This window comes from Falco cherrug, chromosome 8 (assembly GCF_023634085.1).
Source record: "Falco cherrug isolate bFalChe1 chromosome 8, bFalChe1.pri, whole genome shotgun sequence".
Taxonomy (NCBI): domain Eukaryota; kingdom Metazoa; phylum Chordata; class Aves; order Falconiformes; family Falconidae; genus Falco; species Falco cherrug.
The window spans coordinates 14182262-14209770 of NC_073704.1; the positions used below are offsets into that span (position 1 = coordinate 14182262).

General features: G+C 46.9%; 3 protein-coding genes across 3 annotated transcripts in view; 2 read left to right on the forward strand and 1 right to left on the reverse strand.

Annotated features, from left to right (window-relative positions):
* PLEKHM3 (pleckstrin homology domain containing M3) overlaps nt 1-7500 on the forward strand; it is a 120824-nt gene extending 113324 nt beyond the window's left edge. The window contains exon 10 of the transcript XR_008733701.1: nt 7354-7500. The gene's annotated coding sequence lies outside the window, so the exon portion shown is untranslated. The remainder of the gene's footprint in view (nt 1-7353) is intronic.
* Nucleotides 767-4437, forward strand: FZD5 (frizzled class receptor 5). The gene has a single exon (XM_005442816.3). It carries the CDS (start codon nt 875-877, stop codon nt 2603-2605), a length of 1731 nt encoding a protein of 576 aa, XP_005442873.2. The 5' UTR covers nt 767-874; the 3' UTR covers nt 2606-4437.
* A 1112-nt stretch (nt 7501-8612) lies between the features above and the next one.
* CCNYL1 (cyclin Y like 1) overlaps nt 8613-27509 on the reverse strand; it is a 34341-nt gene continuing 15444 nt past the window's right edge. Inside the window, exons 3-10 of the mRNA XM_055719413.1 lie at nt 26850-26884; nt 25099-25199; nt 23564-23599; nt 22815-22866; nt 20125-20244; nt 17887-18053; nt 13224-13386; nt 8613-10359 (exon numbers count right to left, since the gene is read on the reverse strand). Of these exons, the coding sequence (XP_055575388.1) occupies nt 10243-10359; nt 13224-13386; nt 17887-18053; nt 20125-20244; nt 22815-22866; nt 23564-23599; nt 25099-25199; nt 26850-26884 (791 nt within the window). The 3' untranslated portion in view covers nt 8613-10242. The remainder of the gene's footprint in view (nt 10360-13223; nt 13387-17886; nt 18054-20124; nt 20245-22814; nt 22867-23563; nt 23600-25098; nt 25200-26849; nt 26885-27509) is intronic.

A 27509-nucleotide genomic window follows, 5' to 3' on the forward strand; every position in this document is an offset into this window, starting at 1 on the left:
CCGGGCGGCGCAGGGCTGGGGAGCCGCCTGCCTCCCGGGCCGGAGCGAGAGCGCTGCCGCAGCGGGCCTGGCCCCAGCTCCTCGCCGCGCCCCGGGCGCCACCCGGGCTGGGCGCTCAGGTCCGCGCTGCCGAGCCCGGGCGGCCGAGCGCAGCCGCGACCGGACCCGCCCGCCCCGGGGCGCTGGGACGGGACCGCGGCCCCGGGCAAGCGCCGGCCTCGCTCGTTCGCGCCGCGCCCGGCGGGAGAGAGGGGGCGGCGGGCGGGCCGGCCGGGGCCCCTCCCGCGGAGGCTCAGTTGGCCGGGAGCGCCGCCCTGCCCGGCGGCCGCGGAGCTGGCAGCGGCGGGAGGTGCTGCCGCCACCCCTGTGCCGGGGCCGGGGCCCGGCTGCCGGAGCAGGGCGGCCGCGGGGCGGGACCCCTGCCCGCCCCAGGGTCGCCCCCTTTGCCCCGCACGCCGTTGCGTCCCGCGGGGGGCCGGAGGAGGAGGGGTGCGAAGCGGCGGCCGCCCTGTCCCGCTCTGCTCTTCCCCCCGCCGCCGGGGGGCCGGGGGCAGGCACGGCGTGGGCCGCGGTTCGGCGCCGCCGTCCCTTCTCGCCGGGCCGGAGCCGCCCCCGGCAGGCGGGGCGCCGCCTGGCTCGGCCGAGGGGCGGCCGCGGGGAGCCCCGGCGGGGGCGGGGCTGAGGGCGGGGCGCAGGCGGGGGGCGGGCCGGGGGCGGGGCGCGGGCGCGGCGCGGCGGGAGAGCGCCCGCCCGCCCCAGAGCGCAGGTGGCGGCGGCGGCGGCGGTCCCGGTCCCGGCGGGCCCCCGCTCCCGGCGCGGCGGCGGTGGCGGCGGGCGCCCGGGGCATGCGGCAGCGGTAGGACGCGCGGCGGCGATGGGCGGCCGGGGGCTGCCGGTGCCGCTGCTGCTGGGGCTGCCGCTGCTGCTGGGGCTGCCGGCGGCGGGGCGCGCCGCTTCCAAGGCGCTGGTGTGCCAGGAGATCACGGTGCCGATGTGCAAGGGCATCGGCTACAACCTCACCTACATGCCCAACCAGTTCAACCACGACACGCAGGATGAGGCCGGGCTGGAGGTGCACCAGTTCTGGCCGCTGGTGGAGATCCAGTGCTCCCCGGACCTGCGCTTCTTCCTCTGCAGCATGTACACCCCCATCTGCCTGCCCGACTACACCAAGCCGCTGCCCCCCTGCCGCTCTGTCTGCGAGCGGGCCAAGGCGGGCTGCTCGCCCATCATGCAGCAGTATGGCTTCGCCTGGCCCGAGAGGATGAGCTGCGATAGCCTGCCGGTGCTGGGGGACACCGAGGTGCTCTGCATGGGTTACAACCGCACGGAAGCCACCACCCTGCCGCCTTTCTTTGGGAAGCCCACACGCCCTGCCAGGGACGCAGCCAAAAACCTGACGCCGCTCGATGGGCAGCGCCCCTCCGGGCTGGACTGCGGCCGGACTTGCAAGTGCAAAGCGCCCCTTATCCCCATCTCCAAGGAGTCTCATCCGCTGTACAACCGCGTCCGGACTGGGCAGGTACCCAACTGCGCCATCCCCTGCTACCAGCCCTACTTCACCCAGGACGAGAAGACCTTCGCCACCTTCTGGATTGGCCTCTGGTCCATCCTCTGCTTCATCTCCACCTCCACCACCGTCGCCACCTTCCTCATCGACATGGAGCGCTTCAAGTACCCTGAGCGCCCCATCATCTTTCTTTCTGCTTGCTACCTCTTCGTCTCCGTGGGCTACATTGTGCGGCTGGTGGCAGGGCACGCCAACGTGGCTTGCAACCCAGAGCACCACCACATCCACTATGAGACCACGGGCCCGGCTCTCTGCACGGTGGTTTTCCTTCTCCTCTACTTCTTTGGCATGGCCAGCTCCATCTGGTGGGTCATCCTGTCCCTCACCTGGTTCCTGGCAGCCGGCATGAAGTGGGGCAACGAGGCCATTGCTAGCTACGCGCAGTACTTCCACCTGGCCGCTTGGCTTATCCCCAGTGCCAAATCCATCGCTGTACTGGCGCTCAGCTCTGTGGACGGTGACCCAGTGGCCGGGGTCTGTTATGTGGGCAACCAGAGCCTGGAGAACCTGCGGGGCTTTGTGCTGGCACCACTGGTGGTTTACCTCTTCACCGGCAGCCTCTTCCTGCTGGCCGGCTTCATCTCGCTCTTTCGCATCCGCAGTGTGATCAAGCAGGGCGGCACCAAGACCGACAAGCTGGAGAAGCTGATGATCCGCATCGGCATCTTCACCGTGCTCTACACCGTGCCTGCCACAATCGTCATCGCCTGCTACATCTACGAGCAGCACAACCGGGAGGCGTGGGAGCAGGCACAGAACTGCTCCTGCCCGGGGGACCCCCACCGCCCCAAGCCTGACTACGCTGTCTTCATGCTCAAGTACTTCATGTGCCTTGTGGTGGGCATCACCTCTGGCGTCTGGATCTGGTCTGGCAAGACACTCGAGTCCTGGAGGCGCTTCACAGCCCGCTGCTGCCGGGCCAGGAAGCCTGCGGGTGCCTCCATGTACGGCGAGACCAGCCCGGCACTGGCGGGCAGGACGGTGCTGCCCAGCATGGCCTCCTACCACAAGCAGGTCCCGCTGTCCCATGTGTGACCGGAGGGAGCCTCGGTGACCCCAGCCACAGGGAGGAGAGGGTTGCAAAGACCCTGGGCCACAGAAGAAGGGGTGGCAGCTGGGCCACCCCCAGCATCCTCAGCCCCACTGTGGTGGTGCTGCCCGGGACTGAGCATGTGTGCCCATTGGGGTATGGAGCGGCCGCAGCCCCAGGCAGGGCAGGGAGAGGTGCTGCCAACAATGTGGGAGCAGAGAGACAGGGACGCCTGGAGCCTGGCAATACTGTGTGTGCTCCATTTGGGGTCCCACACCCTGTTTGGGGTCCTAGGGTGCTGCTGCTTGCAGGCCAGTCAGGTGGCAGGTAGCCTGTGAGCTCTGATTTGTGTCCTACGATGAGCCTCTGGGCAGGTTCTGCTGGTGCCAGGGTGAAGGGGAGAGCTGCAGCAGGTAGGGTGGGTGGTGGCCCCCAATCCCGGCTAGTACTCCGGCACTGCCACCGAGCCACTTGCTGGAGCCCACGGGGTGCGAGGGAGCTGGGGAGAGCTGGCAGCTGGGGCTGCCTCCCTGCCGTGCTGCACCTGAGCCCCTGGGCACAGCTACGTGTTGCGGGGGACAGGGCTGGGGGCCCCCAGATGTGACGCTGCTGCTGGCCCCACTCGGATGGCAGCCCGCTGAGCCGCGGGGAGGGAGCTGCGTGGGCCAGGGGCTTCGTGGGCAGCAGCAGTGTGGGAGGAACGGGCTGCAGAGGGGAACGGCCACCCAGCCCTCGAGGCAGGCAGGGAGAGGGTCCCAGCTGTCCTCAGCACAGGCGGGGACTAGGTAACCCCAGAGGTCCCCTCTCCCCTGGGCAGCACGTGCTGCTCTCCCCGGGCAGGGGGCTGAGCAGAGGCCGGTGCTGGTGGGGCTCAGTTCTGCGGTGCTGACGCCTGGGTCTGGCCCGCTGCTGTGCATGGGCAGCTGCTCCACTGCCCACCCCGGAGAGCCTGGGGGCTGCGCGGGTGACGAGGCTGCCGTCCCAGCGCGGGGTTCACAAGGAGCCCTGGGCACCGCTGGCAGTGGCAGCGACAGCGCTGGGAACGGGTCGATGCTGCTCTGCACCTCTTGCCTCTGCAGCCTGGCGAGCTGCTTACGTCTGCCTTGCGCCGTGCAGGTTACCTGGGGTGAGATGGGCAGCCCCGGCACTGCCTGCCAGCCTGCTGGCTGCGGCACAGCGTGGCACAACCAGCGCTAAAAGGGTGGTTGCACAACTGCAGCAGGTAGTGTGGGCATGGGGGGGGGGCGGTGGTTCTGTGCCAGGCAGCAGTCTGTCTGTCCTGGGGAGTGGCTGGATATTCCAGCTATCCAGCTTCAACACTTCTTGCTGCTTTTTTCAAAGCTGTGCCTCTGTCGGAGACAGTGTGGGATTTGCAGGATTTGAGAGTGAGCAGTTAATTTAGGAAAACTTAGCAGAACGCTCGTACTGCCTTTCCTCCAGCTTCCCAAGCCTTTTCCCTTCCCTGTGTCAGACAGCAGCAGCGCGCCGACAGAACCGGTGCCTGGCATTAAGCGGTGGTGACAGCTGGGTTTCAATAAGTAGAATGATGCTGAGAAGGGGGGTGGCTGTTGTCAACTTCATGGAACGCAGCAAGGGCAAGGGGCTCCGGCTGTGGCACAGGGTGGTGAGAGGTGGCTTGTGAAAGCACCCGCGCTTGGTTTTGGTTTTTTGGGGGTTTTTTTTCCCCTTTCCCCTGCCCTAAGTGGTGATCCACCCAGCCATTACTTGAGTCATTTTTTTTGCCTGCCTTCAAGTGTGGCACCGTGACCCAGCTGCTCAAGCGCTGGAGAACAGCTGCTGGCTTTGCTCCCACTGGACTGCAAGGATCCCAGGTTGTTCTCAAGAAGGTTTCCACCTCGTTTTAAAACCAAATCCAGGGAAGCGGGGCAATGCTCGAGAGGCACATGTACTGATAAAGCTACTCCCAAGGTACCACATGAGTGTCTGGGGGGTTCCGGGCAGAGCAGCAGTGCAGGGGATGAGGGCTCGGCAGGGGCTGCCCAGCCGCACAGACCAGCACTCTTGCGACAGAGCGCTCGCTCCCTCCCTCCAGCGTGTTTGCTGTACTTCATTGTGGACAGAATTGCACCGTGTTGTGTTACAAACTGTGAATAGTTGTATTATAGCCCAGGTTGTACATACAGAAGCCGTAGTGACCTTTGATATGGGTTTGGGACAGGTGTGTTCTCGGCAGCAGGGCAGGTCAGGTGCAGAGATGCTGTGGGCAGTCTCGGGTTATGATCCGGGGTGTTAAATAACTCCAGCCTGCCCAATCTATGCCTTGCTGGACTCCTCTCTTTCTATAGTGCCTTTTGTAGATACAGCTAAACACATATCATGCAATACAATGAACAAAACCATGTCAAAGGTGGTGTTTTGTTGTTTTTGTTTTTTTCCAAAGTGCAACTGACTGTGTAAAGCTTTTTTTTTTTTTTTTGGTAAAAAAAAAAATATCCAAAATTAGCTACAAATCATTGCCTATTGAAAAATGCAAGAGCGTTTTCAGCTTTGATCTAATGGTAGGTTAATACAATCAACGTGTTTGAGCCTGGCTTCTCAGCAACAGGTGGCAGGAGGGGGAAGGCGCCGTTGCTGGGTGCCCTGTATGCTGTAGCCAATTTACATGTTGGGTTTTGCCTCTTCCGTTACTGATGCTGTTCAACATTGTTTAAATAACTGTACTATATTTTGTGAAAAGCTGAAGAAATTTTATTCAAAGAGAAGTATCAAGATTAGTTATTTATGAGGACAAAAACCACCCCCCCCGTGTGTTGTTTTCTTTGCTTCTGCTTCTGTTAGAATATTAATTACCGTAAAAACTTAATTGCGGGAGGACGGGGAGGCATGTGCAGGGGGGCAGTGCAGAGCTCTAGCTCCCTAGGGATCGTGGGGGACCAGCGAGTTCTGCATGGCGCCGGAATAGCATTTCTGTGTGCACGAGCCCACATGGCGCTGCCCTCGGCATGGGGATGCCACACTGTGGCCCAGCCCAGCACGGTGCTGCGTGCCATGGCCCATGTGCAGCCTCTGTGCTGAGCTGGGTTTAATCCTCAGGGGCTGCCGTGCCGCACGCTGCTGCCCGTGTGCCCGTGACCTCTCTGACAGCGTGTCTCCTTGTCAGGCCAAGGTCGTGCCTTGCTCGTAGAAGAGGGTTAACTATCAACTTTTATTGGTGTTCTGCAGCTTGCGCAGTACCAGTCCCTTGCCCTGTGCTGGAACTGGGCCCTGAAGAAGTGCCCTTTGATACTTTTGAGGCTGAGCAGGTGACAGCTCTTAGCCAAGCAGGACACTGCACGCAGATTTGAGTGTCCCTGTTGCCATCTGCTGTGAGCTCGCTCATGCTGGGAGGAGCACGTAGTTGAGGAAGGACAGCAGGGGGTTAAGGCTGGCTCCATGGTGACTAATGGTGCAGGACTCTGCTATCTAGTTAGGTGTGTAGGCACACACTGGGACCCACTAGATAGGATCTCCTACCTGGAAGCAGTATTCCAGCACCCAGAGATAAACCTGACAGCTGCACTGACTGACTCACCTGATTCCTCAGTGCTGGGTGATCCCCCCCATGCTGTCAGGGGCCACCCCACGTGCAGGGCAGCGGTTATGGGCTATGGAGAGGACATGTGCCATCTCAGCATGAGGCTCTTGCTGATGGAGCTGAGGACACTTGCCGCCTGCCTCTGGAAGCAACTCCAGCACCTCGCTGGCAGCCTTGTTGCCATCCTCGCCCCTCAGCAAGCTGCTGTGTCCTCGGCTCCGCAGTAAGTAGGAGCTGAGCAGAACTGCTGCCCACTGCCTACCTGGAGCTGCTGTTTTGGAGTGAGGGAACTAACTACTCATGCTGCTCCATGTCCCGTTTGGGCAGCTTAGGCCATCCTCGAGGTAGTCACCGGCTGCCTGGGGGTTGAACAGTGCAACTGCAGCTGTTTCAGGCTGGGTGGCATGGGGACAGTGTCTGACAGCATGGGGACCATATGGCTTCTCAAACAGGTTTTAATATCACAGAGCAGAAGCCGAAGTGGTTGCGTCACCCTAAAAAAAATGCCTTGTCCACAGAGGCAGCCTGAGACTTTTCTAATCCTATGCCAAACAAGCCCGTGTTCAGCCAGGTAAATACTCTCTCCCTGGCTAGTCAGCGAGGGGCTGGGGGGCGTGGGTTAGTAAGTGCGCTGCAGTCACGTTGGCAGCACCCTGTGTGTAATTCACTGTATCCTGTCAAGCAGCTTACTTCGTGCAAGTGTAGTTTTCCCAGGTAACGTTATGGAAAGCCAGCCCTACCTAACGCTGCTGCGCTGTGGGAAATGCCCGTGCGGAGTGGGGGCAGCAGCCTGCCCGGGGCTGAGCTCTGAACACACCAGCTCACCCTGCCCCGCGCATGCCGGCCAACCCCCTCCGCAACCTCTTGCCTCAACTGCTTTTCTGTCCCCTTCGCTTGCTCAGGTTATGTTTGACGCCCTATGCTCTTATCCAGAAGCACCAGCCTTGACATTTATTCCATCCCTGGAGTGCCTGTCCTCTTAACTGCCAAACCCACGCTGAAGTAGTTCTCATAAAATTTCCTTAGAAACAAAATACACAGTCCCTGTACACAGAGGGAAGGGGCTGCTGGAGGCCAAGGGCATCACGTAGCTCACAGACAGGTCCCTGGTGGCTTCCTGCCCCTGCTGACCGCTGACACACGGTGCTCGCGTTGTTCTTGGTGGTGTTCGCCTTACTCTTGCTGGGCCGTAACATTAGCTATTGTCTCTGCAAACAGTATTTACTGCCAGATGGGGCATGCTGCCCTGGAGCTGAATGCAGGCAGAGGTCGCCTCAACATCGATTAACTAGGATTCAGCTGCCGGGTTAAGAGACACAAGGTACGCTGAGCCTGTAGCTGGTTGCTCTTCCCTGGGAGCAGAGGTAGGTAACAATCTCGGTAATTACAATACTCAAGCTATGATTGTAATTTTTCTTTTGCCTTTTTGAGAGAAGTGCTGCTAATGTATAAATACTACTGAGAGTTACAGGGAATCTCCCCCTCCCCCAGTTCATCTTCCGGCAGAACCACCTAAATATAATTTCTTCCAAAATGTTATCGCCGCTCATCCCTTCAGAAGGGAGCTGTATCTTTTTTATTGTTTACTTAAGAAATCCACTAGCTGTGTTTTCCAGAATCCAACTCTTTCAGGGGAGCCAGAACATTGAATTAAACGGAATTGCTCTTTTTTTCTCTCCTTTAAGAAGTTGAGCCCTGTTTAGCATCTGCTGAACAGATCAAAATCCTATTGACAATGTGCTCTGGGCTATGCTACAGTAAAACTAAAGCCAGTTAAGGCTGGGGACAAAATTAAGTTCAGAGCAGCAGTCTCCTGCAGGATGCACTGCAGAAGCAGCCATCAGCTTGAGCTGTCACTCTCTTGCCATCCAGGCCAGCAGCAAAAGCCTCTGTCTCATTTGGCAAAAGAGGTAAATGACTGCCCCATGCCAGCCCACAGCAAAATGCATCAGACCCATCACACAAAGCTGAGGGCGCCTGGCAGTGCAAAGGGAAGAAAAGCTCTTTAGCAATTAGGTCAGGAGTCAATCCTGGAGTTGGTCGCTTGTAGCTTCCGATTTAGTGCTCCTCAAGGGAGGGCTTAAAAACCATAAAATCGCCTCCAGTGAGACTGGTCCTACTTAAAGGACATTTCGGTGCAAAGAAACTGTCAGTGATAGTCCTTTGAGCAGCCCCAGTCAAATTCTAAATCCAAATGCTGTGGGAATAGCCAGGCAGCTCCGCAGGTCCCTACCGCACCTTCAGCTGAAGCCGTGCCCCTGCCCCAGCCACCGACCGAGCGGCTCTCTGTCGCAGCTGCCCCCTGACTCTGCTGCTGGCTCCCCAGACATTCACAAGTCACCGATAAAATGAAGGCGAGGGGCCTTAATGCACACCACTGGGGGTTTTTCACACTTGAGAGGAGCTGCCCAGCACCAGATACTCATGATGGGGAATTAAATCAGACAGCTGTACAGAACACACAATTCACCTTTAACTTTAATTAAAATAGAGTTTATTAGCTTTTCTTTTAATACAAACATGAGAAAGGAAAACCACCTGAAGATGTAGCATTGTTTCCAAAATTGAATTGTGATCAATACCTGAAGTGCCAAGTTCCATGGATTTGGGAGCCAGGGGCTGACACGTTTGCATACCGCAAAAGGCTGTATGCATCATTTTAACAGCTGAGCGCAGCCGAACTGATGGCTACGCTCAGAGCGCCCCACTCGCAAAGGCATATGGACTGGCTGTTCAGTGTAAGTGTCTGGGCCTTGGCTGGAAAAGGAAGTGCACAAAACCCGCGCCGTTCGGGGGGAGGTCTGCTCCTAGGACAAACCGCCTAGAATCTATTTGGATCCAAGAAGGGAAGATACCACAAAGACTTGTAACAGGAATAGTCTAATAATACTTATCCTGTTTAGAGTTCAGTTTCAGAGCCTGAAAGTAAGCTCCATTCCAAAGTCTCAGAAAGAACAAAACCCAAGCTTGTAGAGCAGTTGCACAAGGTAAAATTCACTTTGCAAAGAAAAAAAAACAAACACCTGGGTTTTGTAGAAAGCTTTTTGATAATTCTCAATTGAACACAATATTTGTCAATCTACCTTGTCAGGTAGCCCAGGATTCTCAAAACTCATTACTGTCTCATTATGAATGTAAATCCCTCCCAGGAAACAAAAACCCCAAGGAAGCCAGATGGATGCACAATATCAGCTTTAGGAACTCCACTGTATATAGCACAAGAGATCTGCAGTAGAACTCAGAGAAGCAGTGCTGCACACATGCCATTCACCACTGGATCGCTACACTGTTGGGGATGGTGATGATGTTTCCAGACCAACTTTCTCATTCAATGCCTCAGAAAAATATACAGATTGCATCTCTTCCAGAGCAATGTAAGTATTAGAAAATGAGAGAAGCACCATAACTCACAAGAAATGCAGCATGGACCCTATACATTTTAACAATACATAAAACCGTGTCTCTGCCCCCAGTCAAAACATTCAAAGTCTTTTGACAATCTCTACTGAGTGGAGTTGTGGGCGCAGAGTTGGAATTCCTTCCTGCTGGGCAGCTTCTTGGTTATGAACAGATCACCAATAATAGCAGCTTTTAGTAGCCAAACCAGGGAAAAGCCGTCAACACGTGTCTATGCTACTGTTTTCAGCTCCAGAGTGGCTTTATACTTTTAAGAGTCCCATGTTCTGTTTTGTTTTTGTTAACACTGCATTGACCCGAAATACATATGCAGCGAGACTCTGGATGACAGGGGAGAGGAGGGAAGAACATTGTAACTATAGTCACGTGGTTAGTGTTTAAATTCTAAAATTGAAAACTACTTATTATTAAAAACCTCAAGAGTTCACAGCTATAGGCCTACATAGTAAGCAAACATCTGTGGGGGAGAGAAGGAGAGAAGTTTGTTTTTGCACCTCTGGATACATTAGAAGGAGGAGAGAGTTGATGTGACAAAGGTCTTGTCTTTTGCACCAAGTATGCTCCTCGAGCTCTGGGCTCTCTCCTCCTCGTGCTGGAAGACACCATCACCTCTGGCTTGTGCGCGTGGAGTGGTGGTATTCCTCCAATTCATATGGATGCTGGTTCGTGGTGCTGCACCCTTCTCTCTCCTCAGGAGAGGATGGCATTAGAACGGCGGATGCCAACTAAGTTATCAGCACTGAAAGATCGTCTCATAGCAGCTTTTGACAAGTCTTTGTATTTGTCTTCACACAGCCGGGAGATAGCCTGGATACCATGTTGAGATACAAAATGAAAAGTACGCGTTAGAAAAGCCTGAACGTTCCAAGGAAGCATTTACAAGCGTAATGCCAACAGCGCAGCTGCTCTGCAGCAGTGACGCCACTAGCTTTTTTACCTAGAAAGATAGTAAATAAGAACTACTTTGGAGGGAAAATATTAAAGGGGTCTGTCCCCATGCTAACAGCAACGCTACCCGTCAGGAAGGAGGACACGAAGAAGGTGAGTGGTTTCCATATCCAAGTATCTTTGTTCTTTTACCAGCCCCACTATCTAATGGAGGACTTGGACCCATTTCAGATGTATGAGTTTGTGGAAGTTATGTTCAAAATTGCACCTAGTAGTTAGGTCTGGTGCACACAGCAGCACAAAAAAATTATTTTAACAGTAGAAAAACGCACGCAGCCATTTCTATGAGAGAAAAGGTGTCCCTTGGACACCTTGCCCTCAGCCACAAAGTGCAAGCAGGCCTAGGAAACGAAGTTCTACTAGGATGTCTGTTTGACCTTTACCTTCTCTACACCTTTTTGCCCCCAACATGTCCTTCCTGGGATCACTCACATGATCAGGTTCCTAAAGAGGTCCAAGAAGGAAGGGCAGCCCACTGCTGGATGGCACGGCAATGCCCATGGCACTTTAATACAGCTATTCAATATCAGCACATGTGGGCAACTTAGTATTTAACTGCTTTTTCATGCATTTATTGGCCTGCCTCTGCTCTGCTGATCTAGCTAGTCAAGCAGCCTTTATTCTGGTGCAGCTATTCCAGTAATAAGCCTAATTATTTAAATCCTAGTAACACATGATTGTCTAGAAAACAGTGTGTCCTCCCCTGCAACACCTATTGCTGACTGGAGCCTTCAGGCATTATCAACGCAAATAAATAAGGATACCTGTAATAAAAGGCTGAACTGAATTTCAGTCCTGAACATTTACTTCCATTAATAATTTACCACCTATCACCAGATGATCTTTCAGAGTCCTGCGCTCAGCTACAAGCCTACACCTTCCCTTTAAGGCAGCACCCATTCAGCACAGCCCAGTGTTCTGGAAGTTCAAAAGGTGAAAAACACTCTGAGCATGAATAAACTTCTAAGTGTATTTTAAAATAATTATTTACATTTATTTCTGCCGACCTTCTGGAAGCATGCATTTGGCTCAAAAGTGGCATTCTTTGAGACACTGGCTGCATGAGCTCCTGGTGCAAGACCAGACAGACTCTCCATCCTGTTTTAACACTAGCACATCAATCATAAAGCAACCTGTGTTGACATATTTAGCCCCAGTCACCCATATGGTGTAAATCAGTTTTCAGTCCCTGGAATACTAATTTGCTGCTTCATACAGGCTCCTGTCAACTGCTCCATGTGCTTCTAACCAAAACGTAGAATTAAATATTTTAGCGAATGGTTTAAATATTTATCATGTTTTAGAATTAAATCCAAAATGTCCTATATACATGCATTAGTAAGTGCATTATGGCAAATCACATACTGTACTGAAAATTACTCTGGTTTTAAATACCAAGCCCCCAAATACTAGCAAAGAACAAACAAACCAGGCTCACAACCTGTAAATCATCTACTTATGCCAGGGCACTGAGCAGTTCAGTAAACAATTTCCTGTGGAATATGAACTGCCCTACAACCACATTTACAATTAGTGACAGTATTAGGCTAAAGTGCAAGTAACAAGGGTGAGACAAAGCAGAAAAGTTGCATTGCTTAACTTTAAATAGTGGAATTCATACGCGTATCATACCTGTCATTCCAAAGGACCAGGAAGGATCCCACTTATTCCCAAAGTTCAGCCACTTCTGGGATGAAATAGAAAACCCCACCCTGGCACTTGGCAGAATTATTGGGGATGGGCAACAGAACACTATAAGCCAAGGATACCGTAGCACACGCTCTCTGAAAGGCGCTACGGTACCGGTGTACACAGGGCCTGCAGTAATGCCTTTGTTGAAAGGTCAACAAAACAACATGCAGAGTCATCAATTAAACCTGGACAGATGAAAGGTTGCATTGAGCCAACAAGAAGTTTTGCCTGGGAACCCAGGTAATTTAGGTATTTTTCAAAATGTCTTATGTATCTCCAGCAACTAGGAAGACCGACTCCACAAAAGTTCCGAGTTATTTTAAAACGAGCCTTCATACCAGAGGCGGCTGCAGGGACTCACAGGGGGGCTGCTCTCCTATTGAGCAGAAAGGGCCAGTAATCTGTATTTACACTCATCTGGGCATTCTAAAGGACTCCTAAGAAGCGGCTATACCAGAAGTTTATCTTAAAGCAGCGTTTCTCTGGGAAGGTGAGGTTCTAAGAGTTGTGAAAAGAAACATTACTATTGCTGCAGCTGTCCCCAGACAAATGGTTTGTTACACCATGACAGCAGTAAGAGTGCTTCCCCCAAATCTGAAAGCAGCTGTGCGGTGGGATGCAGTGGGAAACCTTCAGCTGGTAGTATTTAGAAAGGTCCAAGTGTGACTGTCTCTAGGTGCTTGGAATACAGACTGTGGCCAGGGAAGGACAGACAATCCATTACATATGACACTAATCCTTTCAATCTTAAGCAGCCTAGCTGAGCTACAGTTCCCAAAATAACTTCCATTTTATTTTGTGATCTGTTAGACTTCCGTAATCTCTGTCCCTTCCTTTCCTTGGAATACTAGCTTAGCCTAGGCATGGTTTTAGAAGTGCTAACTGTAGTTATAAAGGGGTTAAATTACCCCATAATACACTAATCTAAAAGCTTTTTAGTTTTCCTAACCACCACTTAACATGATTAGCAACAGATGCTCTTACTACAGGTACAGGCACAGTCCCCTGCTCAGCCAGTCTCAGACCATTACCTCCAGTTTCTGTGCTCTCTCTTTACTGAGAGGCTCCAGCAGAAAGCTCAGGTTATTGTCATCTGCTAGGGAGCGAAGATCGAAGTAGTATTTGGCGTAAACACTGGCAGGAACATTGATATTAAACTGCAGTAGCTCCAAGAAGTGTCTTTCCATCTCGTTCCTAGGAGGCATAAGGGGCAGAAGACAAAGGAAAAAAAAGATTGTTTTAGCTGGCTGAAAGCACTGAAGAGACCTTAAGCCTGTTTTTAAAAGCAGCAACTTGGAAACAGTCATCCAGAGCTCTGTATTACTGGGTTTGAGAGACGGGTCCTTCGCCAGTGCTCAAAACAAGGTGCAGCTTTTGAGTCCTGGCACCTCCAGCTCGGAGGGGACGGTAGCACGCCCTGCCGCGCACTCGCCGGGCCGACCGGGGAGGTTCATTCTTCAGAGTTCCATTAGTGCAGCTGTACAATTCATGCGCCGTTCTCACTCTGTACGGCCCCACACTATAGTGATCAGATGAAAGGAATGATGTATGCTGTTTATTAGCTCTGAAGAACTTGCAGACATTTTCACCGGGCTGATAACAGGAAGGGGGTTTATTGAAGTAGAGGCGGACTAACAAAAGGAGTAGGCAGATCACCACGGCAACAAATGGATCTATGAAGAGCTGCTGCTATTATCTCACAGAAAAAAGCCTCTTGAAGCAACATGGATTCATCTCCAATAAATAAATAAATAAGCAGCATTAGGTGGGAGATGGAATTCTCTCCTCAATAGCATTAGGCAGGATAACAAAGTACTATGTCAAAGGGCGCTGTCCAGTTTTTACTCGCTCGTCTAATTTCACCGGGCAAAACGTTTGGAGGAGAGTAAGGAGAGCACTGTGACATGAAAAAGGCTGCTTCAGCTACTGTACCATGGTCAGCTAAATCAGAGATGTTCTACAGAGGACAAACAATGCTTTACAAATTAACCTAAAATAAACTGGTGGTACCCAAACCAAGCAATTCAGTTCAACACTAACTCAACGATTGTTCCTACCGGTAGCTGACTTGTCTCAACAGAACTGAGCAGCTGTATGGGCCAAGTGTGAATACACCAGAAAGCAAGCTGCACAAATTCAGTACCAAGGCTGTTCTTGCTTTTGGGGGGCTTTTGAAATTGATGTTTTACCTATCAGGGGGTGGTGGTGGTGGGATATAAATCAAGGAATCATCTAGGTTGTATCCTGTGTTGGATGGCAGGTCTCAGTATGAATAGCAGCTTTGTGCTTCTTTCTAGCATAGTGGACTTGAGTGTCATTGAACCTAGTGCCAAAATTAATTTCCTGTTCATATGGTCATAAGCCTATAGAAATGTAAATCAGATAATGTTTTGATGATCAGCTGATCAGAGCTTGATTTACCCTGTGAATAAATGCTCTTCACTGCCCCTTTTGTACTCACTAGGCTAATACATTTTAATTCTGTAAAAATACAATTCTTCATTGGATTAACAAGTCTATTAACGGTGGTTTAAAACCTGGGAAAGGATAATGCCTGTGTGTTTTCTGTGCCTTATTTACAAATATAGGTAGCCAAAAGAACGAACAGCATGTGTCCCCTTACAAGCAATCATAGCAAGATTAGCAGCTGCACAGTTAATTTTTCAGTGATTATGGATTCACTCTCATCAAAACAAGCAAGTTTTGACAAAGGATGACTCCCAAATACCAATTTAATTTCCTTTGATTTTTTCCCCATTAGAAATAAGTAAAACAAAACCAGACACCCCCCAAAAGCCAAAACAAAACCCCCTTTCAGTAAAAAAACCCGCCTTTGCTTTGGTCAAATAAGAAAGGGCTTGTGATAGAAAAAAACAAGACGAACACTTTAACCTGTGTTGAGTAGGAAGAAGCTAAGGCAAATGAACTCATCTGCTAGTGACAAGGCCTGGATCGCGTATCCTTTAACAAACTTTAACCCACTGGCAGTTTCTGTGAGAACCGCACGGCTCGCACCGCTCACAGAGCTGTGAGGTGGCGCTGCCAAGCAAGTGTCTTTGAGCAGTAAGGACAGCGTGTTTGGTGGGGACGAGGTGCACCTACCCTGCCTTCTGGAGAGGTGTCTGGCTCGTACACGTACACACACACACAGATTTGCAAACTGGGTGAACTAAACCAGACAGAAAACCTTTTGCCAGTTCCAGCGTGGTGTAACTCTTATGCTTGGTTTGCAGTGGCTCAACAAGAGTATCCATCAGGTTAGCAAGAGCATTCCAGGTATGTAGAGCCAGGAGGAAAATTCACAGGAAGTTCACAAACAAAACGTGCCACCAGTCCTTGTGGACAAGCCTTTACTGCACAGGAATGGCCCGCCCAGGGAGCGATACCCAGTACAGCCCTGCCGAGCAATCTTCAGCTGGGAAGCTGCTGGGGTTTGGGGTGGATTTTTTGGCAGTGTTGCAAAGTCCCCAGCACTAGAATGCAGACATGCCTGAAATCCTTTGCCAGTTGTTTCCTCGCAGTAACACCTGTATTCTAATACCATCAAATGACTAGTTTAAAAAACTACTGAAACTACTAAGGCTGACAATTAACTGTAGTACCAACTATTAATTGAAAGTAGACTTAAAAACAGAAACCTCAGTTTTGCTGAGTCTTTTAAGCAGTTTTCCAAGGTCCTGATCATGGTGATGTTACCCAGCCCAGGAGCAGCGAGGTCTGCCCAAATGCAGCACTGCAGGGCCTGGGAGGACAGCCCCGGGCCACTGTCAGAAAGGGGTTGTACAACTTCTGCCCATACCTAAATTCAAAAGTCGAAGTCATTTCAAATGAGATAGGATTACAAATATCCCGTCTTCAAATTGGAGGGAAAAATAAGCCTAAATTCAGTCTATTTTCCTTACCACCATCACTGCTTTGAAAATCTAAGTACTGACAGCTTCAGGAGACCCAGCACTGGCAATACAGAATAAACATCCTGCTTGTTACGGATACTTTCAGTGCTATCAATTTGATTTGTCCCAAATAGGGCTAGAAGAGGAGACATCAAAAAGAGCAAGATGTACACTCCAGCACTCCTAGCATTGCTGACCCCACTTCAGCCATCTCATAGTTATGCCTCAAGTATGTTCCTCAGAGAGATGAGCACTCTGAGCCAGGCTGAGTGAAGATGTACATTGTATAAAATCACTAATTATGCTTTCCTGAAAGCAGAGCTGGCACAGCCCTGCATTTGGAGACAAAGAACTCCCAGGCAAGGGGTGTGTATGAAACACGGTACTATGTTTGCTGTTTGTGGTGTGACATAACTTTTGTAACAAAAACTGGTTTGGGGCAGACAACTCCCCCATCTTCAGAAATTCCAACCCCCACCTAGAAGGAAGAAAACTGGACATTCCTCCTCCTAAAGAGTCCCAGATAAATAATTACTTACTGTATTTTAAACATTAGCTTTAGGCTGAATCCAGGGAAGAGCGCTGGGGGCAAGAACAGAGTCTCTACACGGGTAGCCTCTCAGTGCTGCGTGCAAACCTCTGCCACCTCAGTCTGCTCCACTACTAGGACTGATGGTTACTGCACAGCAGCATGATAAAACTCAAACACACACAAAACACGTCATGAAGCTTATTAAGGCCAGAAAACCTGGCTTGGTATTAAGCTAGCCTTCTGGCATTTCTACCGCTGTGATAATAAGAGAAATAGGGGGACAAGCTAGCAAATAGAATTAAAACAATAACGTTGACATCTCAAAGCTGTTGGAGATGATAGAACTTTGCAAGAAGGAATTTAACAGAAAGTCTAATGGGCCAAATCCACTCCACATAAACACGCCTCCAGCCTGTAGTACGAGCCTGGAGCCACAAGGATGAACATCCTCCGAAACTGCAGGGCTTAAAGCTGAGTGCACCAAGAAAAAAACAGCAGATTCAAAGAACTTCTGAAAAACTAAAATCTACATCTGAGACAAGACTAGGTACAAGGAACAGCCTTACAGAAACAAGCAGTAGTAAAATGGAGGAGTTTGTTCTCAGCACTGTAGACAAGTCTAAGAATTCACCCAAAGAGGATGAGCTGTAGCAGCAGCTGGATGTAACACATGCAACCACAGGTACCAACACAAACACCGCCTGTCTGCCAGCCGCAGTGGCTAGGAATTCAAACCTTGGGATATATTTAGGCCTTAAGCGGATACAAATGCAGACACATAAGTCACAAGTTACAGCTTACCTTGCAATTTTTCAAATTCTAAACCAGAAAAGGTAGGGAACAAATTTAGTTCACTTGGTTTTTTTCTTCCCAAAAAGACTTTTGATAAGACTATAAATTGGGCACTTGCGTTACACCAAATCAAAAAGTTAATGGAAACAAGAAGCCAGTCCCATGGTTCATCACTGGGGGAAAGAAAGTAAAGAAAACTAACTTTGAAGTTACTCACCCAAGTCATTAGACATATTAATACAGATTTGTCTCAAAGTAGGATTATCCAAAGTTTCCTAGGTTAAAAAACAGAACGAGGCTGGACACCAGATATACATCATATACATATACCATCGCACCAGACAGACATTTTGTCAGTGTGATCACAAAGACTGCTGTTCCAAAAAACAAACCAAACAAAAAAATCCAAACAAACAAAAAAAGACACCACACAAAACACACCCCACCACTGTAGATTAGCCAAACCATGCAACTTACATGTCCTCAACAGTAATGTCCTTCAGTATTTGGCAATAATCCACATTCCACACAGCCTGATCATCCCAGACTTTAGAAGCCAGCAGAATAGCTCCTAGGACTATCCTCTTCCAGTTACTAGGGCATATGTCAATCTCTGCATAGGTTAAAAGCCTTTCCAAATAAACCTACAAAAAGAAAAAAACCAAACCAATTTTATATGTGTAATTAAGACCAGGAGCCAAGTTCTGAGCAGCAAGCCTGCCATTCCAATATGACTGTTTTATCCCATTACCGCTAAGTGTGTCAAAGTAAGTATTGGTGATTACTGTTTATGCTTTAGAATCCAAGCTGTCAGGAGTTACAGGTTCCAGCACAAGACCTGTAACACCAAGGTATACAATAAAGACACTGGAGAATCAGTTTTGAGCAGCGAGCACTGCTGTTTCAGGGAGACACTGCTAGAGTTCTTTCCATCAACGAGTCCAGGCAGTCACTGACAGGTTCTCATGAGGGCTTGTCTGGGACAGCACATCACTCAGCATCATGCGAGCCTTTCATCACCGTTAGGGTTCAGCACTTGTAGCCTAACAGGAAGCGTTCAGCACTTCCTGCACATCACCTGCAATGTGATCTCTACTCACAGGACAAAGATGTGTTAATTGCTATCTTTCCACAGTGAAAGGCGTTATACTGCTATTTCTGCTTCACTCTGTGAACAGACTTCAGTCCTTCACCTACAGCAGTGTCATCCTCTGCTTTTACCTACATCACCAGCTGCTGAGATAGTGAGATACCCTTGTCCAAAGCGTGTCTTGGTCTTTTACTCATTTCTCCCATGTAATCTCCAAGCAGCCCAAAGATGTTGAATCGGTCTCTTCCTTAAAAGTTTTCTATTTCACACTCCTATAATAATTCACATACGAAGTAAGCTGCACTTTCAAATTTGAATATAGATTGTTTTTAATGTTCTAGTCCCTCAATTAAGTCCAAGGTCCTAATGAAACCTCAGAAACTAGTGGGTGCAGGAAGCCATTGTACAGGTCTAAGGGCAGGATCACGTCTTTATTACTAGGGTCTCCCCACATTTTCTTCCCATCCTGTGCTTGTAGCCGTCAAGCAGACTGAAGGTGTTCCTATTATAACAGAGCCATCTAGTGGTAAAATCCGCTTAAAAACCTCTCTTTTTTTTAACTACTTCAGCGACTAGGATCGCCCAGGGTTAGCGATCATCTTTGTCTGTCAAAATTACCTGCATGTCTTTGGAAAAGCAAAAACCTCAAACTACTTGCAGAGTTTCAACAGCTCTAACTATCTGGCCTTTTTAATTATTTCCTTATTAAAGAGAGTCTTTCAAGCTCAGTTTGCTTAATTACCACATTGTCTTTTGGTGAGAGTTCTCTTCTGTATTCCTTTCAAACTGTTTTTCAGCAAGAAGCCACAACGAAGACTGAAATCTAGTATGCAACAAAGTGCAGTTTAAAAGATTGTCTAATGGCGCAGTTATATCGGTTGTGGGTTTTCTTTCCTTTCCTGTACATATACATATGCATATATGTGTGTGTGCACATGGTATCATCATCACTTTTTTATATCCATCTTGCTTTCTGAAATCAAACAACAAACTGTAATGAGATTATTTTCTTACTGTTGTTCTTCTGTTCCAAATACATAATGTTCCATGTCACCTGGGGAAAAGTTGTAGCCTCTTTGGTTTAATAAAAGTTTCATAGAAAGGCAGCAATGATTGGAGAACATAATAGTGAGAAAGTTCATCTCCTGGAGTTCCTACAGTATTGATCCTCTCAACCACTTAGGCGGTGTTACTTGCACTGTTCTGGCTAATGTGAACCCAAAACTTCCCACTTTCCCCTCCACACAACTGAAATGGAAGATGTCTTCATGTCCGATCTTATTATACCCCACTGTTTACAGCATCCGGCTGTTCTGCCTTTCTCAAACTTCTTCAGAGAGTTACATATTATGAAACAAAGAGTGTTTGACTGATAATTATCTAATTAAGCATTACATATTCATATGTAGAAAAGGTAAGTTCCTTTTCAGTTATCCACTTAGTGACTACTTAGAAATCTTCTCTAATGAACTCACTTGTACAGGGTCTTCATTATTAACAAGGTTTAATGAGATACTGTAACTATTTTAATGTCAATTCAGCCCAGTTCATTCATTGAGGGAAGGGGAAAAAAAAGGGAAAAAAATTTTGAAAGCTGAAGTTTCAGTAATCAGGCCATCTCTTACCAGTGTCACTATTGCACATTCAGCTGTCAGTTGTGCAGCACTGAAGAGCGTCCGAACAAACCGGTAGATGTGCTTGTGATCAGGGTCATGCTTGTAGTAGTCATCTGGAACTTCCTCCCGCTGAAAGAAAGTTCTTTGAATTACTGAAAATCTGTCTTACTTAATACAGACTTTAAAGAACAGCCACACATGGTTGTTTCTTCTCACCGAGCAGAAGTGCATACAACCCTTCCCTGTCACAGAGACAGAACAAAATTACATACTGAAAGAAGGAAGCAGCCTTGCAAAATTACGAATATTCCAAACAAACGCAATAGCTTAACTGGTATCTTTGTTTTGAACACTGTTGGATCTGTAAGGCTAACGGGAAAGAGCATGAACTACCATCATTATTACAGGTGCTAACTGTTGTCCACGGAACATTTTATAGACTAAAAGAGATTTTAAAAAAAGGTTTCTCCCTACAAGAAAAATCAGATACATACAGATCAGAGAAACACTGGCTTTTCAAAAGGGAAAATTAAGAGACTTCACGAGATTCCCCTTCCAGCTGAGGAAGAGCTGAAAAACTCATGTCAGTAATTCTGTCACGGGTAGAACTGGAAGGTAACTTACGTTACACTGGCCTCATAGGACTTGTTCTTGAGAGATTCCAGAAAGACAAAAAAGCTAACGAACAACTAGATTTAAGTTTGGCAGGATGCTAACTATTTCTAGACACAAGGGAGAAGAAAAGCTTAGAAATAAACAGTCTGTAAAAGAAATCCTAAAATAAGCATTTGAAAATTCTGACCATGGCCCCCCAAGACATTCTGATATTCAGCACTCTTCCTGGAGGGATGAGTTCCAACTTTACACACTGGTTCTGCAAGACCGATATTGAATAGGTTTCTGTCCACAGTCCAAGCTAGACCTATAGTACAGTAAAGATACCAGATGAGAACAGCATAGCTGCTTGGCATTAACGAAGCAGTCATAAGGGAAGCAAAGCAGCAAGCATTTTCATGTGGTCCTGTAGCTTAAAGCAGCCAGGTGGCCGTGTCAAGTACAATGAAGGGGAAGTGAACTCTGTATTCTCCACACAGCCAGTGGAGGTTACCTCTTCCAGGTGGGCAGGCAACATTAAGAGTAACATGAGCAGGACTCCCCTTGTGTAATTCCTGCAGTACGAGCAGTACAAAAGCACATCTGGAAGTACATTTCTGCTCACTGGAACTGAGGAGGAAAGGACTGAGACTGGTACGTATGACTGAGCCTGCAGTGCTGCTAACTAAGTTTGTTACTTCTGCTGTTAGGGTCAGTAGAGCCTGGATTTGGACTCCTTGTGACTGAATCTTTAGAAGACAAGGTGTTCAGAGACCTCTTCCAGCAAATTAACCTTTATCAAGGAACAGTAGGTACCTAGCCAAAACCCCACTGCTATTGATACTAACAAGCCATTTGTGTCTTTCCACTCAGAAGTATGACATACAGCCATTAGTGTATTTCTGTCTGTATACTGCAGTAAAACAGAAGAAACCTTTAAGTGTTCCCTAAAGGGCACAATGATTCTCCTCCATTCATACACATTAACTAGGAGGTAGGCTATATGAAAGGATCAAAAGATGTCAGGTTGCCAAATAAAGAAAAGAAATTGTCTGATGAAGTGGAATTCATCTTACATAAATCATTTTCAGTGTAAAACAACTGATTCAGGTAGTTAAATCAGCAGAAAAGTCTGGTCCAAAACTGAAGTGCCATCATCCATACAAGAAATCTTCTGTATAGCTCTTCTCCTGAAGTTCATTATTTTTATGGACTAAAGGATTGTATTTATTCAAGTGTACAAAAAAAAGTAGCACAATGGGTCACGTTTAGGGATGAAACTCTAAAAAAACCTTAAAATATTTAATTGTTTATTAAAAACTGTTTATTAACAAGCCAAATCTGCAAGACAGATGAAGCTGCATTCACTCAGGTAAGTCCCAGAGCAAACTCAACTTTTAAAGCCACTAGAGCTTTGCTAAATTTACTTCAAATGAAAAGTAACACATTTCAAATGAAAAACGAAGGGAGTGATTCTGTAGGACAGTCATTAAGCTCAAACTGGACATAAAAAGCACACACTCCACTCCTGAGCTTGCCTTTGCCTAAAAAGATGTACCAGGACAGTCATGTTACAATCACATGCTGAAAACTCCTAGCTGTTACTGCAAGCAGCATTAAGCACATCGGCTTTAAAATGTGCTTTTCAGGTTTTTTTAAAAGACCAAACACACTGTCTCGTGCTTTGTGTGACACTTCATGTATTATGTTCTCCTGTTTGTAGCCATTGAAAAGGTTAGGCACATACCTACTAACTATGTTTTCCTAAATAAATAGGAAAGACTTTTAAGGTAATGTTAAAGAGGGGAAGACAGACAAAGTTCAGATATGAAATATGCAAGGATCAGCACATGCTTGCTTTCTATTTGGATTCAAAGCATAGAAAACCAAACATACTTTGCAACATGCAGAAAGACTGGGTTCTGTTCACGATCTAGCTGATAGCGAAAGTCCAGAGGAGACCGTTTACACTGTATGTTATATGTAAGATACAATTTAAAATCAATTTTCTTGTGACCTGCTGCTAAGATATTTTTATGATTTATACAATACAAACCAAGATGTTAAACTCTCTTCAATTCAGAGAATCAAAAAGTTACACTTACTGTGAGAGGATGAGATTTTTCATCAAAAATATCCAATGATCTGTCGGAATCTCTACAAAGTAAAATTCTCTGGTTTAGCAAAAGGAGTTAGTTGCTAATGCTGTGCTCCACTAAAAAGTACTATTCATTAAAAAGAATAAAAGCACATATTTTATAGTTCAGCTTTTCCTAGAATATGGTATGAAGTTATATTGTATTTTCCCAAAGCATTTAATGATGAGATCTTACAACTGAGTATTAAAGCTAAACCAATAATAGCTATCCATGTTCTCATATTATGCTTAGTACAGTTCTCCCTTAAAATGTGAAACCATCTCATTAATAGCGTTTATTTCAAAAAGGCAACTGTAATTTTGAAGCATATGCTGCAACTAGCTGTCATGGCAAGGGTTATTTGTACATGGGACAGAGTGTTCCTTCAACCATCAAAAATAATCTGTTCCTCTGTATTCAGGTAAAGCTAAACAAAGTCCAAAGGCTGACTTGCGATGAGTTAAGTGTATTTTCCTTACTCCCTCTTTTGAATTTTTATGCTTCGCTCTCAATGAAGCACATGCCATTGGACAGTGGTATTACTGACCTTCCACATCATCTTCAGAGAGGGTACAAAGAGGAAGCAGATACAGCATAAACTTCCAGATTTTTCAGCTCCTTTAAGTTATCCTAGCTGTTACTGAAGTGACCAAGATCATATCCTTGGCTCAAAAAGAAAGTTGTTATATTTCAGAAAGAAGAGAAAGTTCACTCACCTGTTCTTTATATGGTAGAATATTGCTAATGTTACACTAAAAAAAGAGAAGAATAAAAAGAAAGACTTAATAAAGCATATTCTGTGAACACTCTTCCACTACAAAAGCTGTTGTTCAGGGCAAGATGTTCAGAATCCATTACGTACTGGCTTCCTCTCACATTCTCAAGTACTCTGTCTCATTTCTAATGTTTACCTGCCTGAAGATAAACTGGCCAAAGCAAATTTGCTACCCAAACTACTTTGACAATCATTGTACAGATACTTTTGCCACAAAATAAATGTTATGCTGCATTTTAAACTCACACTTTCATTGCCTAATTAGGTGACATTTATTGCAAATGTGGACTATTCACAACTAAAATACAATAAAAGTTCTACTTGATGTCACATACGCTGTTGTAGATATTCTGCTATTTTAACTCTGTATCTCTGGCTGTCTTAATTTAGGACCTGTCTTCCAAAAAAAGAAAGAGAATATTAATGAAGATTATGTTATACTAGCATAATCCAAGAAGGGGAGAACAGATCTCAGTCTCCGCTCAGTCAAGTAAGGCAATAGATTTCATATTGACACTCATCTACGATGGCCAAATTTCAGATCCTTTACTGGCAGTGACAACAGGAACGCTGCCATTACAGGAATTCATCACAGGCAAGCTCTGATCTGTTGCCAGCTGTACACCACTTCAAAATGGCACAAGCACTGTCTTTTAGGTTCTTTCTTCTCTAGAAAAGGAGGGACATGCCAGATACCTTTGTTTGAAACCAAATTTGAAAGCGACAGGTTAACTTGGACATTTCCAAACTCTACTAAACTGTTAAAGCAGTAAAGTCTTCTGGGCCTGAAGCTACTTTGCCTTCCGTTCCCTTCAAGCACAGTAAAACTCTCTTCTCCGTTCTCGGCTGGTATCATCGACAAGCAAAAAACTGTCTGTGTGGTGCCCAGAACAACAGGTCAAGTAGCCATTTCCATTGGAGAACCAAGACAACTAAAAAATTATCAAACTCTCCTACCTGAAATAACAAGACGAAGTGGAAAGCCTAGAACCAAACCGCAAGCCAGCAACATGTGTTATCCACGACTAGAGGGCAGACTGATACCACTGCAAGCAGCAACCAGTCCTGCAAACTTCTCCTGCAACTCCATACGAAGTCCATTTCAAGTTTTCCCAGATGGAGTTTCTGGATTTGGCTTTCAGTGTGAAGCCTTTGAGCTCCCCACCCCAACACACATCTTTAAACCCAAAATGCTGACACGCTTCGCTGCCTCAGATTCTCAAGTGCACAATGGCAACTACTTTGAGCTACAACACTATATTAGCTCTGTAATGGGAAAAAACCAAAATGCAGCTCACTTCTGCAGTCATGATTAGCCAGACCTCTACACCCCTTCCACGACCACCCTGAATAAGCAGTGCTGTGCTCCTCCCATTCAAGTCTGTAACTGGTGTTGTAACAGACAAGACCACCACAAAATCCCAAATAAACCCTGCAATGCTGCTCAGCCTCTTGTTGATGACAAATGGTTCTTACCACTTTATTGTGCTTCTAAGGTTGGGTTGACTGACGGTGCTGTCATCTATAAATATTGTTGAGCAGGAGCTGTATTTTTTCGTAAGCTGCCCAGGAGAAACCTTTGGGGGGGAGGGGGGGGGGGGGGGAGGGGAAGAACAGAAAAAAATTCAAAGAAGAGGGATTCTGTAAGTTTTGGTTTACCACACTGAATCCTGGCTTTACTCAAGTAGTTACTGCAGAGGAGGTCTTTGTAGATGAGTGCTCCTGCTATGTAAGCTGCCCTATAGCTATCAAGTTCCTGAGGATACCCTTTGTGTACGATAAGTTTATAAATCATCCCTTGTAATATACAACGCGATGGTTTTAGGTAGGTAATTTTCAGCAGAAATAGCTGCAGGTAAAGCAGCAAGTCCTCTGATTTGCTTAGTTCTCTTCCATTCCGTTCTTGCCAGTTCAGGTCTCAGTCTTCCCTCTCTGTGATGTACTTTATTACTGTGACTCCATAATAATCTTGTCCTTTCTTTTACATCCTATACCTTTACATTTTCTGGTTATTCAATATCACTGCCTGCAGAGAAAATTTTGCATTTGGGGTTTTGTCTTGTTATATTTCAGAAAAAAAGAAGCCTCTTCCTGACGTTGCTCATTTCTCCCATGTATTGTTTAGCATCTGGAAATAAAAGTGTTACTATTATCCTTACTTTTACTCTTTAGAGCTAGCAGTATGTTCCATGATCTCTCCTAATCCTGTAGACTTGATGAGCTAGGACATCATAATTGAGGGAAGAGTTTTAATCAAGCAATTCAGGATTCATTAGTTTTTGCCAGAATCTTTTTAAATGCCTTGTCTAAAAACTTGAAAGTCTTCCATATGACAGTGTTGGCACCCTTCACCATGCAATGGCTGCCCAGGAATATCTCCCATTCCAGCTGAAGTTTGCCAGCAAAAATAATCCAATCATGCTTCAGCTTGCTGCTGGCAGACTGAAGCTGGAATAGAGTGAGTGAAAGAAAAAGTGAAGAAAAAGAAAGAGCAAAAAAGAACCACCCCCCATAATCATACTAAATACAACAGACTTGAAGTATCATTCTCTTACCAGTAACTTATCAGTAGACACTTCACTATACAGTATTTTTTAAGCTTTGTATTAGTAACTTCCATTCTTAGCTTCACTAATCAATGATTTTTTATCCACTTATTAATGACATTACATCTTTTCTGTATTTTTTTTTTTGTTAAGTGAGGGGTCAAAACCAACTAATATTTGGAGAAGAAGCTTAGAGCGTATTTTCAGATTGTAAAACTAATGGACTATCACTTGTTTCTCATGCTGCTGCTGCTGTTTGCTCATCATTCCCTTTTCATGCTGGATACATTTCTTACAGTAAGTCCTGCAGTGATGCTCAAACAGCAAGTCATTTAAGACTTATCTCCACTGATAAGTTAAGCCAGTTTTATTTCTATTTAAAAAAAAACGTAGTGAGATTGACTTATGTTTTCTCCTCTACTGCTCTGAAAACTCAAAACTGTTACAAGAAAAAATCCATTCTTATGCTTTTTGACATCAGCCATTCTATACTCTGCCATACTGTGCCTGTTTATTTTTTTTTAAAGACAGGCAATGATAATTCAGGGGCTTTTTGCTAAGGAGGGTTTGGAACATGTGTAGGACTATACACCTAGCACTACTACAGTTGTCTCTTGAATTTGTCTGTGTCCTAATATGCTTGTATTATCTATATAGCACAGTAGGAATTTGTTTACTTACGTGATTGATGTGGTTACTCTTCCTCTTCTCTCGCACTAGAAAGAGGGAGAGAACGTGAACTGGAAGTTTTCTAAAATACAATTCCAATTTATGTTCAATAAAGTCATTCTATTAACCTAGTCTTCTGAAGCACATAAGTATTAAAGGTTTCAAATTTGACTTTAGATGTCTGGAAAAGTAGTTGGAGGAAAAAAAACACTGAGTTTTATCAAGCTAGTAAACTACATATTACTTCCAACTATCCACATACACATTTAGGAACTGCTTCTACTCATCACACTAATGGGAAAACATCTCAGCTTTTAAAAGATGCTGTGCATCACAAAAAAATGGATGATTTCAGATAGTTCAAATGTCCAACATCCAACAGCAACCACTTAGCAATCAGAAGTAAAAACATCACACACTGAACCTGCCAAAGACACACAAGGAGGAAGCTCACTTCCCAGCACTACCTATGTGTTCTCTCTCCTCCTATTAAGTATCTTGTTACCTTCTGCAGAAGATGCTGGCACAAGCCATGCCTATTTATCGTATAGCTGCAACCATGTTGTTTGATCATTTTAAACTACATCAGCCTTTCAACAAAGGTTGCAAGGTTTAACTTCCAGCTGTAAGGGTAGCAGTAAAATAGTGCTGTTAGAGGAGAGCTGAGAGTTG